Here is an 18,062-nt window from a genome sequence, read left to right as displayed (position 1 = left end):
TTCTAATCTAGTCCTTAACTGGGTATCATGTGAATGCGAATTCGTCATTGTCACGTGTAAAATGACAACAATCATTTTCTTTTAACTTTCGGTTATTTTTAGAACTTTTAATTTTATTTATTTTAATTAAATACATCATTTCTTCTGTACTCAATTAAAACGACGATTAACCAGCCTTTATATTATCAATCACTTTGCGTTCTAGAACAATAATCGTGAGAGGTTTACACGGGCTGAGTCCACATGAGCTACTCGTGATTGACTCGTTTAAAGCTCAAAACACTTCGCATATTGAGCATGATTAGGCTCACAAGCTTAGACGTGCCCATATCTTATATAGATATAATAATTTTTAATCTATTTAACAAACACATAATTACATGATAAATATTATTATATATAAATTATGGTAAAAATAACTAAATAATATACAACTTGTCATATAAAAAAATTAAAAATATAAAAACATAAAAATAATTATGTATAGAAATGAAGCAGTTAACTTTTTTATTTTTCTTTAACAGCAATGAAGTAGTTAATTACTAAATAGATAACAAACGAGCTCAGCTCATGCATGAAAAAATATTAACAAGCTGTGCTCGAAATTTATATATAGATATCGAAACGAGCCAAAGATAAATGGCCGAGCACAGGCTTAGGCGAGATCGGCTCAGCTCGGCTCATCACGATTACACCCCTATTAGGGAGGAGTTAAGCCATCGGATTATGAATTTTAAGACATTAATAATAAAAATGAAAAATATATTAGTTTTTTCCAATTTGTTTCTTGATTTGCATGCTACATTTGTGTTCAGTGGTTACCTATCAAATCGAAATTACATCTGAAACAGCTAACCTGGGCCTGGCTTTCTCTAGACTACATCCGCAACAAAAATGCTCCCGGAATCACACCATCCTCCCAATACATCCCTCTTCTGAGACTGCAGCATACATCATAAAGATTATCAAACTATCAGCCAATAAATGCATACATACACACACATATAATAAGTCATAAAATTACCTTACTGAATCCGAGCCAGTTTGAATCTCCTCTAAATGAAAATATTTTCTTGCTTTCTTTCCACTGCCCGCAAAATGCCTGCAATATCGTTGAACCAAATAAAATTTCAGTTGGATTGACATAAATAAACGTTAATCACAAACTATCGCAAGTACAAATTTATCACCTCATAGTCAATTCCTTGAATGTAAGCATAATCAGGGTCAACCGAAGAGAAAGCTAAACCAGTTATCTGAAAAAACAAAACAATGAATCAACATGGGTTATGTTATGTTATTAATAGGCCAAAATTCGCTCAGTTGTTTCAATCCATACAGTCTCCTATAGCATTATTGTAAGTTTATAACAATATGGTTTTTAATTCGTATTCAAAAAAGTTAATTATTTATAAAGATTTTTTAAATAAACAAATTGACCTCGTATTTCGAGCAGTTGACCCATCTTGATACAGCTGACCATCTACAACAAAGATTCGGTAAAAAATGACAACTTTATAAAATATATACAAACACACATACACACCTGCGGGGATCATAAACGGTCATAGTACGATCTGCTCCACCAACTGCAATATTACCACTTGATGAGCTGCAAACCGCATACCATATATCTCCAACCGAACCGCAAATTCGTTGCACACAACCGCCTTTTTCTTTTACTCTCATGTCCCATATTGACAGCTACCAGGAATTTGAAGAAACAGAAATTTAAAGAGCAAAAAACTCGTTTGTAAACAACCCGAGCCAAGCCGGTTCGGTTTGTAAATGAGCTATTCAAGCCGAGCCCAAGCCAGGGTCAAACAAGTACCTGGCAGCCTTCTGTAACAGCTAATATTGAGCTTTCGTTTCCACTGTATAAATCTTGTACAAAGTTTACTGCAGTAGGGTACCACAATCTGCAATAAAAAGGTAATCTTAGATGACATAAATCCTTTGTAAAAATAAATAAACACAAAGTAATAAAAGAAAGCTTACGTGCGAAAAGTACGAATATGAAGATCTTGGTCATATACATTCATACTTTTGCCAAAGCTATGTGCGACAGCAGTCTAAAACATTTGTATGCAACTTTAGTACAAGACTAATAAAAAATGATCTTTCAGTTTCATCAAATTTGTACCGTTGACCATTGACTTGGGCTGAAGGAAAGCCCAGCCCATCCAGCTTCTCCAACTCCAAAATCCCGAGGCGATACCGAAAATGTAAGCTTTTCAACATCTGAAGATTTATTAATAATGTGTGTAATGGAGAACAAAAATGAGAAAAAAAGTCAAATTTGTTTGAACAGAATGTCAAAATTGGTACCTTTACCATCACTATCCATTTTGGACACAATAAGATGTCCATACGAGTCAACACTTCCCAATATTAAGCAATCACTGCCTGCAAAATTTGGATCACATAGAACAAGAACACTAATATTAAAGAATTTATATAAGATATGCTGATCCAAAATAAAAATATCTTAGTCCAGAATAGAATGAACGTACCCTCGGTTTCATTCAATAATATTGTCTGAATTTCCGACCGATGAGGGCATCGGTTCACTATCGCAGAGTCCACAACCTAAAAAGATTAAAATTTCATGTAACATATCAATGCACAAATATTGAAATTACACCAATTTGAGAGTATTATCAGAATAATTGTGTAACATTAAGATCATGTAAAAGGTTACATGAGTTTGTTCTGGTATAAGAAGGCTATCTTTTCCTTCATTGACTAATGAATCTTCCAAAGAGACCTATCAAATAAAAGAGAAAATATTGGAAACAAGTTGTTGCTAACATGGCCTAAAAATAAAGTAAAATTCTAGAACAAACAAACAAACAAACCGAACATGGATGGTAAATTTGCCGTATGTCAATTTGTTTAACCCATTTAACTATGTGATTTTATAATTTTAAAAAATAATTAAACATGTACAAAATATGTACCACGCTTATGTTCATGAACTGTTCAATGTTAACGGCCGAACATAAACGAACACGAACATGCTCATTCTCTTAGTCTTAACATACGAACATGAGCAAGAAACTCTGTTTGTTCAATTGTTCGAGTTCGGTTAAAGCTAAATGAACCTCGTTCGTGTTCGTTTACAGGCCTATATAGAATCCTCATTTTTTATTAGGGTTTAGGGACTAAATTGAAATACAAAATATGTTAATTGTTGCCTAATAATAAAAGCCCTAATATGATTACACAAAATGTTAAAAAAATTGAAATAATAAGAGAATAAAACCAGGATTCTGTAAACACGGGAGCCGGAAGCGACGTAAATCCAGCAGGAAGTTCCGTCTTCACTAACCTGTGAGTAGTAGTAGTAGTAACAGGTCAAAATTGGCAGGCAGTTAAACTAAATGATTGAAGTTTTGTGAGGTTAATTAGACTAGACTGTATGAATCAGTTATTACATGGAGAGATAGACGATTGGAATGAAGATTGGCCGGAGATGGATGCTCTATCAGTGTTGACGGCACCGCCGTCTTCTTCAGACTTCGAGCCCTCAACATCTTCAATTCAAACTTTCTCTTTTTCCTCAGGGTTTAAGGAAGCTTTGACAACGTTATGGTGAAAGTGAATATGATTAACCGATTTTAATCCAAACTGAATCGAACCTTTATGGTTTTTTCAAATTTTATATCTTCGTATTTTTAACTTCTACATTAGTAGTTTAATTTATGTTACAAGTATCTAAAATAGTTTGAAACACGAAAAACAAATTTGGAATTGAAGAAACAGTAGGTGACCCCGGTAGATTAAGGATAATCTTAGGGTTAAGTAGATGTTTCCCACGAGGGTTAGGTCCGGCAAAGATGGTTATTCTTCTCAACCTGCAAAACAGACACCGTAAGCTCGTCACTGAGAAGGGGGGGGGGTTCCTCCTTATGACCACCCTCCGGCGTGAGAATCAGACTAGATTGCTCTGAATATAAGTGTATATTGAGAGAAATAGCTAGAGAGAAGATGATGATACCGTTCCAAGGTGTTGGAGTATTTATAGCCGAAGGTAGGTTTCCAAGCAGGTACGGCCAGCTGTATAATATTCATTTTCCACCAACTATGGGCTATGTTCGTGCCACGATGTGAGTTGGTGGGTAGGCAGCGGCTGATAGTGACATTTTGTACTGGAGCGTGCTCCTCCTCGTACTATTGTCGGTGAGCTGTCACCCTGTGATTGGTTCATGGGTCGCTTTCGTCAGATCTTGTCCATTTGTCCATACCTTGGTAGGTATAGTACAAAAGATCTTCTAGAATCGTACGGACTGGCTCTTTTGGGCGGGAATATTCCCGCCCTGCTCATTCCTTCTTCAGGTGACATTACTGAAGTATTAAGAGTTAGTGCCTTATGCGTGTAGCCTTACTGTTAATGCGGGTAGCCTTCCTTCTTGGCTTGTACCCACAGCTGCGGGGACAGGCAGGGTACTGTACCAAGGGAGGCTTTCCTGCGGGAACAGCTGGCTTACTGCGTGTAAGGTCTTCATCTCTCTGAGCATGGTGTGTCCTGCGGATCCAGTTGGTCTTTGCGCAGACGTACCTCTTCCAGGTGAGTCTTGCGGGTCCAACTGGGCTTTGCGGGGACCTACCACTTCAAGTCCCCCCAGTCCATTGATCTTCTCATGAATTGTTAATAAGTGAGGTGAACTTTTGGAGTTTAAGCAAGGGGTTTTCGTTTTTTAAGGTTCTCCGTGGGGATTTTTCCCGCAGTTTTCCTAATGTCACTTGCAGAAAATTCCCGACTTTTTCTGCCTATTCTTTGGGTCTGATGCGGGTAGGTGCGTAACCTCTCCGCAAGTCGGGAGCGTTGAGTTTCACTTGTGTAGATTCTCCACAGGGTATTGGTAGTTTTAGACATAGTGATCAGTTATGTTAAACAACCAATTCCACCTTGAAGCTTCAAACAATCTATTTCTCACCGTTCCCGCCATGCGGGGGTGTTATTTCCCTTTCCGCAAGCATGACCCATAAGATCCATCTTGGGTTCAATTTCCTGCAAGTGCTGAGTATGTGAAGGGTTTCGCCTTGACACTGTACCCGCACTTGTCTTATGGTTTCTTGTTTTCCAAGGTATCTTCTTGACTTCAATTCCCTGCAAGTGCTAAGTATGTGAAGGGTTTCGCCTTGACACTGTACCCGCACTTGTCTTATTGTTTTCTTGTTTTCCAAGGTAAGGGGGTATATTTCCTCTTATTTTTGAATATTTTTTAATCTTTTTGAAATTCGAAGAGTTGGTGAAAAGATAAGGACAGTCCAAACGGTTGAAGGGACGTGGGCGTCTTCTGACGGTTTCAGGACGTGCAGGAAGTTATGACGACGTGACAGCATGTGGTCAATCAGGACGCTTTTTCAGGCTCGTGGGCGCGAGTTTCATGACACGCGCCATTCAGACACATGTTGCCAGCTTCCTTTATCCACGTGTCGCCGTGTCATTGCGCCTGCGCTTTCTCTCTCCTCCGCATTAAATTCATCGCATTCATTGCGATGAGTATATAAGGGGGGGAGGGTGTATTTCATCCATTATCTTCACTTCACTCTTCTTCTTTTAAGCGATTTCCGGCGAATACTCATCTATTCCGGCGAGCATTCTCCTGAAACCGCTTTATTTTCTCAACATTACAAAATGTCTTCTCATGATCCAGAGGTTAAGGTCGAGGAGTCCGACGTTTACCTCGAGAACCCGACATCCACGTCCGATAAGGACGACAAGAGTACTGCTGGCGAGTGTCAGTGTACTCTTTCTGTCGATGTATACCATTACATCGTCAAGAAGTTCATGCTGGAGCCCTATGAGCCAGAGTTCCCGGAGGCCCACCAGACGGTGTACGATGCCCCTAAGGGCAAGATAGGGGTTTACGCTTCGTTCTTCATATATGGGAATCTAAGATTCCCGTTAACGAAGTTCGTATACCGTGTTTTGGAGAAACAGGGTGTTCATTTGACGGAGGTACACCCAATGGCGATTGCTAAAGTTCGCCATTTCGAATGGGTGTGCCGTATTTTGGATATCGAGCCCCGAGTCGACCGCCTGATGACCTTCTATACCTGGAGGTGCGTCCAGGGTTGGTATACCCTTGTCACTCGGATCAAGGGTTTGAAGATCTGTGCTACTAAGCGTAGCCTTCACTCCTGGAAGCGTGAGTTTTTCTTCATCTCCGCTCGCGTCGTTCTCATAGCCATGACGTTCAAGAATGGGAGGGCACTCCCTAACCTTCCGGCTTCCAATTACCAGGAAACGAAGTGGTTCACCAAGATCTCCCAGATTCAGACTCCTGTGTATCGCTTCGCGGAGTCTGGGATGGTCATGCTTGGGATGAGCCGTGTGTGGAAGGATGCCGGGTCTGGGACGCCGCAAATGCCCATCGTTCTCGAATACGGTTTGAACTATCTTCTTTTTGGTACGCCCCGTCTTTTGTGTTGATTTAGGGTTTTCCTTCTAACATTTTTATCGTTTTTATTTCAGAAGGGAACAACTTACAGTCGCTCTTGCATCCGCGGGAGACTGGTGGTCCCGCGTGGTTGGGTACTCGTGACCTTGATGAAAACGAGTTGCCCATTTTGGAGCAGACTGCGGATAGATTCGTAGAGGTCTACCCGCCAGGCCACGAGATTTTGAGCGCCACTCGGCCAGGTAAGGAGTTCTTTAATCCTCGTCCTCTTCATGCTCAAACTTCGGCTGGAATTCCTCTGATCTTGTCATCTTCTAATGAGGGATCCGCAGATGAGCCTTTCATTGTGAGGAAAAAGAAGGCGGGTGGCGTGAATGGCAAAGCGAAGATTGCTTCCTTCGTTGACCTGGGGAATCAGACTGATTCCGAGACTGAAAGTGAGGAGGCGGCGGGGAACCTTGGTGGTGGTGACGCGACCATTGTCTCAGAGGTTGAGACGACAGTCACTTCCGAGCCACCAAGCGTTGCGAAGGTGACTGGCGTGAAGAGGCCAGTTCCATCGGGTCCATCTCCGCCTGTCAGGGTTTTCAAGATTAAGAAAACCCGTAAGTATATTTTGTGTACCTTTTCCGCATTTCCTTCCGCCTTTGTTATTTATCTTTGGCTTTTCTTCATGCAGGAGTGGAATTATCTGCTTTTGAGAGCGGTGCGGGAGGAAGTGGTTCAGGACCCACGACGATAGGTTTGGTCAACCTATCCGAGGCGATGACCCAGGCGGCTGCGCCTGTTTCTGGTACCGGTTCAGTTGCTTATACTGTTGAAGCAACTGTTCCGATTATGACGTCATCTGTCATGGCTGCTGTGCCGACGATGGCGTCCAGTTTCATTGCTGCGTTAAGCAGTTAAACTTCTCCGCCGGCCGTCAGTGCCATCTTTACGACATCGTTCACCGGACCAGCGGTGACTTTTTCTGCGAGCTCATCTGCAGCGGCTACCACGGTTATGAGTTCATCTCAAATGAGTTCATCTCCGATGGTCTCAACCTCAGTGGCTTCTACAGCGTCACATTCGGCGTCAGCGACTACCTCGTCCTCGGCCGGTTCTTTAGGTATGTTTAGAGTTGGAACCTCTAGACTTACCTCTGTTGATGAGGGAGTCCAATCTTTGCCTCATTCCCATCTCCTTGACCTCTTGGATGGATATCCTTTAGGTTCAGGTGATGGGTTTAGCGGCTATCGGCCTGTTATCGACCCTACAGGTGCGTGGGGTTACTTTGGCCTCTTATCCATCCTTGTCATTCTTTCCTAACTGTTTTTTGTTTTCGCAGTTTCGGATTCCAATGAGGTCTATGCGCCAAGGTGGAATATCCGCCGAGGGACAACTCTAAGGACGGCTGCAGACTGCGTCGACTGGGCGCGCCATGCCGCTCCAAGTGGTGCATTGGGGGAAGCGATGATTAGTTACCAAGAAGGCCGGTTGTCTACCGAGCTTCGAATTTTACTCGCCCGAATGCAGCCGCGTGTCGAATTACTTTGTCGTGAAAACGATAAGTTAAAGACTGCGCGTAGCTTGGAGGTGGCTCAGGTGCGATCGCTGCGGGAGGAGAACAAGAAACTTGCCGCCACCGCTGCTGAAAAAGAAAATGCCTTCAAGGATCTTGAGGCCGAGATCCAAGCCAGGCATGAGGCCCGTTCCAAGGCTACTCAAGCTGTTAACGAACAGCTTAGGTTGGCCAAGGAAACTGCGCGTAATGCGACCGAAAGGGCCACCAAAGCTGAAGCCGTTGCTGAGCCTCTGCGCGCTGAGAATGAAGAGCTGAAAGCCAAACTGGAGAAGCTTCAGCAGGCTCATGAGGCTTTGGCTTTAGAGGATGCCAATAAGCTACAGGAGCTTTTGGATCAGAAGGGTGTGCTTGATCGCGCTGAGCGCAAGCTTAAAAGCGTTGAGGAGGCTGCTGCCAAGGAAGTGCTGCTTGCCAACTTAAACAAGAATGAGGCCCTACGCGCACGCGATCAAGCTCGCGCTACTCTTCAAGAGGCTCTGTCCAATAAGGATTGGCTTCTACGAGAAGCGTTGCCGCAGGTACGCATAGCTCCATAATTCCTTGCTTTTTGCTTTGCTTTCTTTATACTTAGAAAAATTTTATATATATATTTTTTTGTAGGTTGTGCATCGGATTTTAGCGAACACATTCTATGACGATGCCATGAGCGCAACCCTCAACGCTTCTCATGAGGATGGGGAGAAAGCTGGTTTCTTGCTTGGTCTAGGATTTGCAGAGAAAGGCATCCCGCCTTTCCAAATTTCCTCCCAACCGTTAGGATAGATTTGTACATTTTGTAGGCGAGTAGATACTTAGCCATTTTGTAATTGAGAGAAATAGCTAGAGAGAAGATGATGATACCGTTCCAAGGTGTTGGAGTATTTATAGCCGAAGGTAGGTTTCCAAGCAGGTACGGCTAGCTGTATAATATTCCTTTTCCACCAACTATGGGCTATGTCGTGCCACGATGGGAGTTGGTGGGTAGGCAGCGGTTGATAGTGACATTTTGTACAGGAGCGTGCTCCTCCTCGTACTATTGTCGGTGAGCTGTCACCCTGTGATTGGTTCATGGGTCGCTTTCGTCAGATCTTGTCCATTTGTCCATACATTGGTAGGTATAGTACAAAAGATCTTCTAGAAGCGTACGGACTGGCTCTTTTGGGCGGGAATATTCCCGCCCTGCTCATTCCTTCTTCAGGTGACATTACTGAAGTATTAAGAGTTAGTGCCTTATGCGTGTAGCCTTACTGTTAATGCGGGTAGCCTTCCTTCTTGGCTTGTACCCACAGCTGCGGGGACAGGCAGGATACTGTACCAAGGGATGCTTTCCTGCGGGAACAGCTGGCTTACTGCGTGTAAGGTCTTCATCTCTCTGAGCATGGTGTGTCATGCGGATCCAGTTGGTCTTTGCGCAGACGTACCTCTTCCAGGTGAGTCTTGCGGGTCCAACTGGGCTTTGCGGGGACCTACCTCTTCAGGAATTGGCATATTTCAATTTCAAAATTTAATGATTGATTTTGGAATATCATAACCGAACCAATTTTAACTATAACAAAAGAAAGAAAAGAAAAACATGAAAGTTACAATGGACCATCAACTGAACTTAATCGAAACCGGTGGTTAACGGGCCATTAGAATATGTTTATGGTTATGCAGTCGTCTATAAGCGAACCTCAATTCTGATTATGGTTAAGCCCTTATAAGAAAACTGACTTTACACACCTGTGATTGAGAATGTAAACAGATAATCAGGGTTGCTCAAAACACAACAGAGGTTCTGAACATGAAATTATACCCAAAGTTATTATCAAAAGCATAAAATATATATTATTAATTTCTATATTCTATTTTATACGATATGTATGTTAAAAATGTCAATTGTCTATTGGCCCAGTGACATTAGATGTTTTTCCCTGTCAAAACACCTAGAAGGTAAAGTTGAGAAGTGTGTTAAAGTTCGATACCCTTCACAAACTCCCTTATATAAACTTGAAAATAAATGTACTTAGAAGTTAGAACCCGCGTGAACTCTTCAGTAACAACTCCCCAGCCCAAGCCTCTTTAACCTTCAGCCCAATGCATCCAGCTTCCAAGCCTTTAAAAATATAGCCCATGACAAACTTTGGCATTGCACGGAAAAGAGTGAAATATTACATTACATGTTTCTAACTTTCTATCAATAATTTTTATTTTGATAGAAAATTATTTTTAACTAGAATAGTTACAGGTAACAAAGAAATGACCGAACCAGTGACGAAGTTTGAATGAAAACACGAGGGGGTCTCCACTAACCTTGGCCCTTGACCGAACTATATTAATGAGACAAATAAGCGAACAACATTAGATCGAACTAGGTTTTAAAATAAATTAAGTTCTCCTTTTTGTTATTATAGAACTAAAAATGAAAAATGAGCCGTAGTTCTATAATAACAAAAACGAAAAAGAACTGCATGCATCATAACCTAATACCCAATATATAATATATCAATAAAATATCATTTTATACATATAAAAGCAAAAGAGGAAATGAGTATATAAAAACAAACTTCTATAAGAAAGTATATAATACCTTGAGAACCATGGGGACAGAAACTAATAATGCATATAACCCACGAACCATTTATGTCTTAGAGAAAAGATAACACATGTTAGTGATAAATTAAACAAATGTTATGATTGTAAAGATGTCCTATCATCTAAAATAAGTAAAGGATTAAAGAGAGAAACTTCTTTATGATGTAATGATCAAAGATGTCTTTGTTGACCGGATCATATAGCTCTAGTAAGGTATAATAAAAGTAGCCATTATTGAAAAAGATATTTCAAAAACAAAACACCAAATACTATAGGAAAACTATAATTATAATCCTGCTTTAAGAAAAATAAGATGTCAATCTATCATTCGAATAAGGAAAAAAAATAATTCCTTTGAACAGCTACAATGTATCCGTTTTACAAACGAGTCGCATTAGTTGTCATTAGATGTAATGAGACAGGTTTCTGGGTATGGAACAAGATATGAGATTAATAAATAATAATTGTGGATTCAACTACTGTAAACGAAACGAACGTTCGGTGAATTGTTCGGCGGGAAGTTCGTTTATGTTCGTTTATTTAATAAACGAACGAACATGAACAAAAAGTTTGTGTTCGTTTAATTACATGAACGAACATGGACATATGTTCCGTTCGTTCATGTATGTTCATCAACGTTCCTTTATGTTCGATCATGTCTGTTTATTTATGTTTGTTTATTATTAATAAAAAATAATTAAATATTGTTTGGATGAGTCATCTACTAAAAGTTTTATATTTGTTAATTTTTCTTCATTTAAGTGTTTTCATTTATGTATTTTATGTTTGTTTGTGTTCATATATGTTCATTTATCTTTATTCAATTATATTCGTTTAGATTTTAAACAAACGAACACAAATGTCCATTTTTAAATAAACGAGCATGAACATAAATATTTTTTCGATTAATTGTTCGTTTTCGTTTAAAGTTAAATGAACAAACACGAACATGCCCTTGTTTGTGTCCATTCAATTCGTTTACATGTTTTCATTATTTACATTGATGAATACATCGGTTTTAATCTCTGGATATGCCGATTTTATTTGTTTTCGTTTATGTTCGTGAACACATTAATTTCCTTAATGAACGAACACGAACATAAAATTTCGTTCGGTAAGTGTTCGTGAACACATTATTTCCTTAACGAACTTGTTCGTGTTCGTTCGGTTCGTTTACAGCCCTATATTCAAGTATGGGTATGGCATTAGATGTTGCTGTTTACCGATTACCCGAACAATATTCTCATTCACCGAACCACATACCAAAAAAATTGCTAAAAAATTAAAAAAAGAAAATATTTAACTTTATATTTAACTGTAACTTAAAAACAATAATCAAAACCCATTTAGACCAGTTAGCCAACCCATTCACTTTCCCATCACTAAACATGCCTTCTTTAAACAACATAAATTATAAACTGCAGTTGAGAAAAACTAAAACATACTAAAATACAACATACAACAAACCATAGAATCTTGGTGCACCAGGATCGCGAGACGCGATACTGATGCACTAAGATCACTTTCTAAAAAATGTTATATAAAAATCCAACACTAAACATAATATTACACATTTAGAACAAAAAAAAACAACTACTAACAGGAAACATCAAACCTCTTTGTTATTCACAAGCCAGTTTTGTGTCGAAACTGCTCAAACATATAGCAAAAGCTTGAAATGCAGATAACGGGTACCGATAATCCATTGTAAATAAATCTTTTCCCACCTTACCGAACTGCAAAATCACCTTATCATGAGACGGCGGCGGCAGGGCTTGGGAGGTTTGTGGTGGCAGCGCTGGGTCCGCTGCCATCTCAGGCGGTGGGACGGCGGCAATCAGTTGAAAATTCTTAACAGACGCGACCGTCACCCGTCCTTTAAAATTTAGACACCAACATTGCAACTGTTCGTGCCAGCGTGGCTGTTTGTTTTTCAAAATCAAAGGCGTGTTTTTCTGTCCGTTTTGAACATTCGCCATGTCAGCAAAACGGGAGCTGCTGAACTCGGTTGACTTGTCAATTGCTTTGGAGAAGGAGATGCTTCTGAACGAGTCTTCGAAGGAAGGTTGGATGACGTCGGGGTGGTCTGGGATGGTGGTGCCGCCAGGGTCTAGGGCGGACATGGGGATCGAGTGCATCACGCATTGCATCCTGCGTGGGCCCCGCGTACCCAACACGTTTAGCTTGTATGCGATTTGGGCTATGTTATAGTTTCCTAAGGGAACTTTTGGTGAAACTTTTCTGGAAAACCGGCGGCTTGACCCTAATCGAACCGGTGGGACCGCAGTGTTGTGTGGCGGTTGTGAGTCATAAATTATGAACTTTGTGCCGAGAAAATTTGATCTGAAAATTAGCAGAATTTTATGAGTGTAAACAAAGGATCATAAAAGCTTTCTTGAAAATTTGTGAAATAAAGATTTTCTTGGTATCATACCTAACAAAATATCATAATATCAAATATACTCATTATCATACTTATGACATTTATATCATACTTATGATATAACGATCATATTATTTAAATTAGATTCAATGATACGAGTAAATATAAATTTTTAACTATTTTGAACTGGTATATTTGATATTAACTTTTTCGGTTGGATAAATATAATAATGTGCAAGTTTTCAGGCGTATATAGGATATTATGAAAGTTTTCAGGGGCATATATGGTCCATATCGAATTGATCATTGTTAGAATGACGAGTAACAAAATATAGAAAAAGTATGTAATTTAATACCTGACTTTTCCAATGTAACTGTTATTTGACCTGGATATGTTATCTGCATTCATTGAAATGATATACTCCGTACATGTACTTCTCCTATTTCGTTTGGCTGAAAGAAGAAATTTACCATTCTCCACCGTTAATGCTGCAAACACCCACAAACTTATAAGAAATATTGATGTTAGACAGAATTACAGAAATTGTCCTTTATGTTTGTAGCAAATTTCATTCGTTGTCCTTTATCTTTTAAATTGATATGTTTTGTCCTTTACATCTCTAAATCTAACAACAGTTGTCCTTTGAACCTAACCCAGTTAAATTTTATCGTTAAGTTAGGTCATGTGACTTGCACATGAGGGTAAATTAGTAATTTTACCTATCTAGCGAAGGTGGTTTGTTCCGATCTAGAGTTCCGGTGTATAGGGTGAACGATGGTGGAATTAGGTTAGTACGAAGGTGGTTGGGCGCGGTGGCGATGGAGATGAGAAATGGTGTTTGGGATGACGGGAATGGTGTTTATATTCGGAGGTGGAGGTTGCGACGGTGTTCGGTGATGTGTAAGTGACAAAATGGTGGTGCTTGGAGGAGCTCTGGTGGTGTGGGGCGGGTGGTGGAAGTGACAGTGGGTTTGGGTGGTGGTGGATTGTGAATTTGTGATGATAGGTGGGTGGAGGAGACATACAGAGAGTGTGAGATCATCAGAGAAAGAAAAATAATACAATTGTTTATTTATTTAAATAAAAATATATAAATAGATAGGTAAAATTACCAATTTACCCTCATGTGCAAGTCACGTGACCTAACTTAACGATAAAATTTAACTGGGTTAGGCTCAAAGGACAAGCGTTGTTAGACTTAGAGACGTAAAGGACAAAACATATCAATTTAAAAGGTAAAGAACGAGTGAAATTTGCTACAAATATAAAGGACAATTTCTGTAATTCTGTCTTGATGATATTTATTAAGAAATATTTTCGTATAGTGAGAAGAGTGAAAACTTACCACTACTAAGGCAAAGATATAGAGAATACGTTGAATTCGATTTATCTCTCTTAATGAAGCATTGAATGGTGGTATCCCGAGGCCCTGGCTGTAATTAAGTAAAGTTGTGTTACAAGACATCAATAATAACTCAAAAAACGCCCAAAAAAGATTAAACATATACACATACGACACACACACACACACATTTAATCTTCTTTGGGCGTTTTTTGAATACATATATAGTGAGGTTCATTACAAAAGACTAAATTATTGCAAAACCAAAGGAAAAAAAACAAACCTAAATCGTTTAGTTTTTCTATCAACGTTCATATTTTAAAAAATTTTGCTTCGTACATACAAATGTCATGTAATATACATAAAAACACCACTAAAGTGAATTTGCTCATATCTTTTTTTCACTTATATAGACGTTTACTAACCCATGTGCAGGTTAAGGTTATGTGTAGGAAATATACCACACATGATACACATAACCTACACATGTGTAAGTTCTACAAATAAGCGAATTTTGAGTATATGTTTTGTTTTTTAGAATGTTAGAAAAGATAAATAAACATTGCATTTCAACCATTTTCTTATATTTTAAATCTGAAAAAATGAATGATTTGTTTTGTTCTCGCAAAAATCTTTCTTCTACCTAGAACCCTCCCCTTTCTATATAATATATACTTACACACATATATTTATAATTATACATACATATAGTAAAAGGTTATGCTAAAAATATTTTCCCTATATATGTAAAAAGATTATTATAGTGCATTTAAAAACTTATAATGCTGCGTCAACGAGTTTTTTTTTCAACGGTGCGTCGGCGCGTGCTTTATTGCTTCCAGAATTTCCTTGGACATGTGACATCCTCTGGTGGCTTTGTACACTTTTTAGGTTTAATTTCCTTTTTAGCATAACCATACCTAACATATATAGAAATATATATAATACACACACACTTAATAACTGATCTACCTGTTTTAGAGAGATTGGAAACGTAATCTTGCCCGAGGATTCAAGGGAGGTAACAATTTCCTTGCACATTTGCCTCCACGACCTACAAACCGATGCACAGGCAACAACATGCTTACGAGCCGGCCAACTACTCTCAGTTTCCTCTAACCTCTTAATCACATCACTTAACAGCTCAGGCGGAAGACTGACCCACGGGCTATTAATTCCAAAATCCGGGCCATCATCAACTTCATGAGCTGCATTTTGTGATTTACTTTTATTAAGACCCGACAATCTCACTTCAAACCCGCGTCTCGATAAGCTCCCAATTCCGTCTCGTAGATCACGAACTATGCTACGAAACGACATTTGTTTAATCTGAAATGCATAGATGATAGTTTAGTTTGATAATAATATGTTAATGGGCATGCTGTAGAAATAATAAAAGGAAGAAACTTTATGTTGATAGCTTAATAACAAAGAAAAAATGATTTAAAGTTGTGTAAAGATAAAAAGTGAATAAGATTGGAAGATGAGAAAAAAAGCAAGATGAAAAGAAGATTCTCACACCAAAAGAATCTCTCAAATGTTAAAAAAAGAATCATAAATTCTTTTTTAATGATTGAAATCATAACTTTAACCATAGACAACCCACCTCATAATCTTCATTACATTAACATTAATGTCTATTTTGTCAAAATCGGTAAAAACTGAAACTTTTTAACATAAAATTTTGAAAAAAGTAAATAAATTCCAATATTAATCCTGATTAATCGCTAGTACGTACCCCACAGCCCGACTAGAGCCTAACGAGTTCTCAACACTGTTAGCAAGTTATAATAATAATATTCAAAACAGATGCTAATTCGCGTAAATTTATAAAATTTAATAGAAACCCAACTCCCCAAAATCACAAATTAAGATTTATAACGCCCAAAAAATGTAAAAATTCACGAATGCAAATTCGACATAAATTAATCAATTTACAGATAGCAAGACTATTTTATTACTCTACAGTCTACATACATAATACAAACACGAGGGTATTATATAATTAACGAATTAAATGATAAAGCCCCAACTTTTGATCAAAAGATTATAAATAGTCAAATACCCACTTGTTCTGTAACGAAATTGAACCAAATTTTGTAGAAAAAATTGGGGAAATTGGGGAAGATTAAACAATGAATTAGGTCGAATTAAGAAGCAAACCTGTAAATATTATTGTGAAGTGCAAGGATGAGATGAAGAGTAATGAATTAACCGATCCTTGACTTTATTACGCGGTTTCTCGCTCTAAAACCTGCTTCTTTGTCTTGTGTTTGTTTGTTTGTCTCTCTGTAATAAGAGTCAAGGTGGGGTTGCTATATACGGTTCAAATGTTCAATGTCTTAAGTTGCATAAATAGCCTTGGAGTATTATAGAACTTATAGTATGGTACCTTGGTTATTTATATGTGACAAAATGAAAGGATTCTTTTCTTCAACTTTGAGAGTGACAACCAATCACCCATTGGGGTTTTACGCCTCTACGACTCATTTACAAACCGAGTCATGACAACTTGACTTGCTTATTTTTAATGAGCTGAAACTTTGAGTTTGAGCCCGTCTAAAGCATGGGTTGGTTCAAGGCTTGTTAAGCCAACTCGTTTACTTTTAATTTTTTTTTGTTTTATCAAAATTTTGTTTTGTAAACTTTTGTTTATAGTTTATAAGAGTTTATTAGGTAGTCTTTCATCACATACACTTTGGCGTTAATTAGCCTTGCGCTTTTGTTGATTAAAATGTTTTTTTCTTGACAGTCAGTTTTAACCGAGCATATATATGTCAGGTTGTTAAAGAAGTTGTGTAATGCTTGGTTGGTTGATCCATTGTTGTACAGCGGTAACAACTGTGAACTTGTTTTATTTTCTTTAGTTTTCAGAATTTTGTCTACCGTCATATGTTCAGTGAATGGCTCGGTCATAACATCGACTGTGAATCCATCTTTGTTTTATTACAAACTAGAATCTTTACCCTCACGCTTTGCGACGCGTGACAACATTCTATCATACATAACGGTCGCAATACATAGTAAGAATTTTATAAAATACTCTATTTTGAAAGTTGAAAATTATAAGTAAAAAAACAAAATATGCATAAATTAGTTATAATAATAGAATACAAAATAAAACCTAAGACGTTGATTATGTAGGGGTATGATATTAAACCCGGTTTACAATCCTAAATTTATTATATTTGGTTTGTTTTATTATATGGGCTAATACATTTGTTATTGGGCTGAGGAGGTTTGTGAAGGTAGCCCTAATTGGGCTAGGCCCATTAGGGTATCATGATGGTGGCCATGAGACTCTATATAAGGAGGTCTTCACCTCCTTATCATGGGGTCATGCTCAGTAGGTGCCACCACCAGTTTTTGTGTCTGTGAACAAGAGATCTTCAAGATCATCTTAGCGGTCACCTCCACACCCCCAAAACGCCACTGCAGATCGCGAGCAGCCGGAAGAGAGGATCAGCAGACCAGGATGCGGTTCATTCATCTCGAAATCCGTGGAAGCTCCGTCATGGGTCAGGTCAGATTCCATTTCGTGCTTCGACATTGGCGCCATCCATGGGACGGCAATGAACCACACTGGCCTCTCTTCTCGGCCCTCCGATCCGTTCATCAAAATCTCAGGAAGAACCACCAAGCTTTTGGGGGAAACCCTTAGATCTATGTTTTCAGATCTGGAAAATACTTCCAGATCTGGAAGATGCAGGAGGAAACCACCAAGCTTTTGGGGGAAATCCTTAGATCTGTGTTTTCAGATCTGGAAAATACTTCCAGATCTGGAAGAAACAGGAAGAAAACAACGAGCT

General features: G+C 38.7%; 2 protein-coding genes across 6 annotated transcripts in view; both read right to left on the bottom strand.

Annotated features, from left to right (window-relative positions):
* The window catches only part of LOC143553188 (uncharacterized), a 233,343-nt gene extending 229,791 nt beyond the window's left edge, over positions 1-3,552 (bottom strand). The window contains exons 1-13 of one of the 2 annotated variants that reach the window (XM_077043236.1): positions 3,438-3,552; positions 3,266-3,331; positions 2,702-2,767; positions 2,514-2,589; positions 2,329-2,406; positions 2,144-2,241; positions 1,999-2,072; positions 1,832-1,919; positions 1,547-1,704; positions 1,441-1,483; positions 1,191-1,256; positions 1,025-1,102; positions 870-941 (exon numbers count right to left, since the gene is read on the bottom strand). In XM_077043236.1, coding sequence (XP_076899351.1) covers positions 873-941; positions 1,025-1,102; positions 1,191-1,256; positions 1,441-1,483; positions 1,547-1,704; positions 1,832-1,919; positions 1,999-2,072; positions 2,144-2,241; positions 2,329-2,406; positions 2,514-2,589; positions 2,702-2,767; positions 3,266-3,331; positions 3,438-3,536 — 1,059 coding nt within the window. In that variant the 5' untranslated portion in view covers positions 3,537-3,552 and the 3' untranslated portion in view covers positions 870-872. Of the gene's footprint in view, positions 1-715; positions 942-1,024; positions 1,103-1,190; positions 1,257-1,440; positions 1,484-1,546; positions 1,705-1,831; positions 1,920-1,998; positions 2,073-2,143; positions 2,242-2,328; positions 2,407-2,513; positions 2,590-2,701; positions 2,768-3,265; positions 3,332-3,437 lie in introns of those variants that run through there. The other variant, XM_077043229.1, reaches the window with a different exon arrangement.
* Positions 3,553-10,657: 7,105 nt separating this feature from the next.
* LOC143554670 (tubby-like F-box protein 10) lies at positions 10,658-16,416 on the bottom strand. 4 transcript variants are annotated; one of them, XM_077044385.1, is made up of 6 exons: positions 16,323-16,416; positions 15,415-15,582; positions 15,226-15,307; positions 14,257-14,344; positions 13,267-13,399; positions 11,900-12,870 (listed from the first exon to the last, which is right to left on the bottom strand). In XM_077044385.1, the coding sequence occupies exons 2-6, from the start codon at positions 15,465-15,467 to the stop codon at positions 12,150-12,152; spliced, it is 1,077 nt and encodes a 358-aa protein (XP_076900500.1). In that variant the 5' UTR covers positions 15,468-15,582; positions 16,323-16,416; the 3' UTR covers positions 11,900-12,149. The 4 variants fall into 4 exon arrangements, 3 of the variants coding, with proteins under 3 accessions (XP_076900500.1, XP_076900496.1, XP_076900491.1); XR_013139061.1 differs by lacking the exon at positions 16,323-16,416 and adding an exon at positions 10,658-10,821 and having other exon boundaries at positions 11,934-12,870; positions 15,226-15,804; XM_077044381.1 differs by having other exon boundaries at positions 15,226-15,582.
* Positions 16,417-18,062: the final 1,646 nt, after the last annotated feature.

This window comes from Bidens hawaiensis, unplaced genomic scaffold (assembly GCF_021521415.1).
Source record: "Bidens hawaiensis isolate Kalapana, Puna unplaced genomic scaffold, B.hawaiensis_p1.1 tig00001032_1, whole genome shotgun sequence".
Taxonomy (NCBI): domain Eukaryota; kingdom Viridiplantae; phylum Streptophyta; class Magnoliopsida; order Asterales; family Asteraceae; genus Bidens; species Bidens hawaiensis.
This window is presented reverse-complemented; position numbering and strand designations above follow the sequence as displayed.

Bases quoted from the DNA above. Each gene is read 5' to 3' on its own strand.
- LOC143554670 (XM_077044381.1), bottom strand. From the start codon at position 15,573: ATGTCGTTTCGTAGCATAGTTCGTGATCTACGAGACGGAATTGGGAGC. The intron at 13,400-14,256 runs GTAAGTTTTCAC...GGGTGTTTGCAG, and splicing joins ATATCTTTGCCTTAGTAGTG to CATTAACGGTGGAGAATGGT. The intron at 12,871-13,266 runs GTATTAAATTAC...GCTAATTTTCAG, and splicing joins AGTTACATTGGAAAAGTCAG to ATCAAATTTTCTCGGCACAA.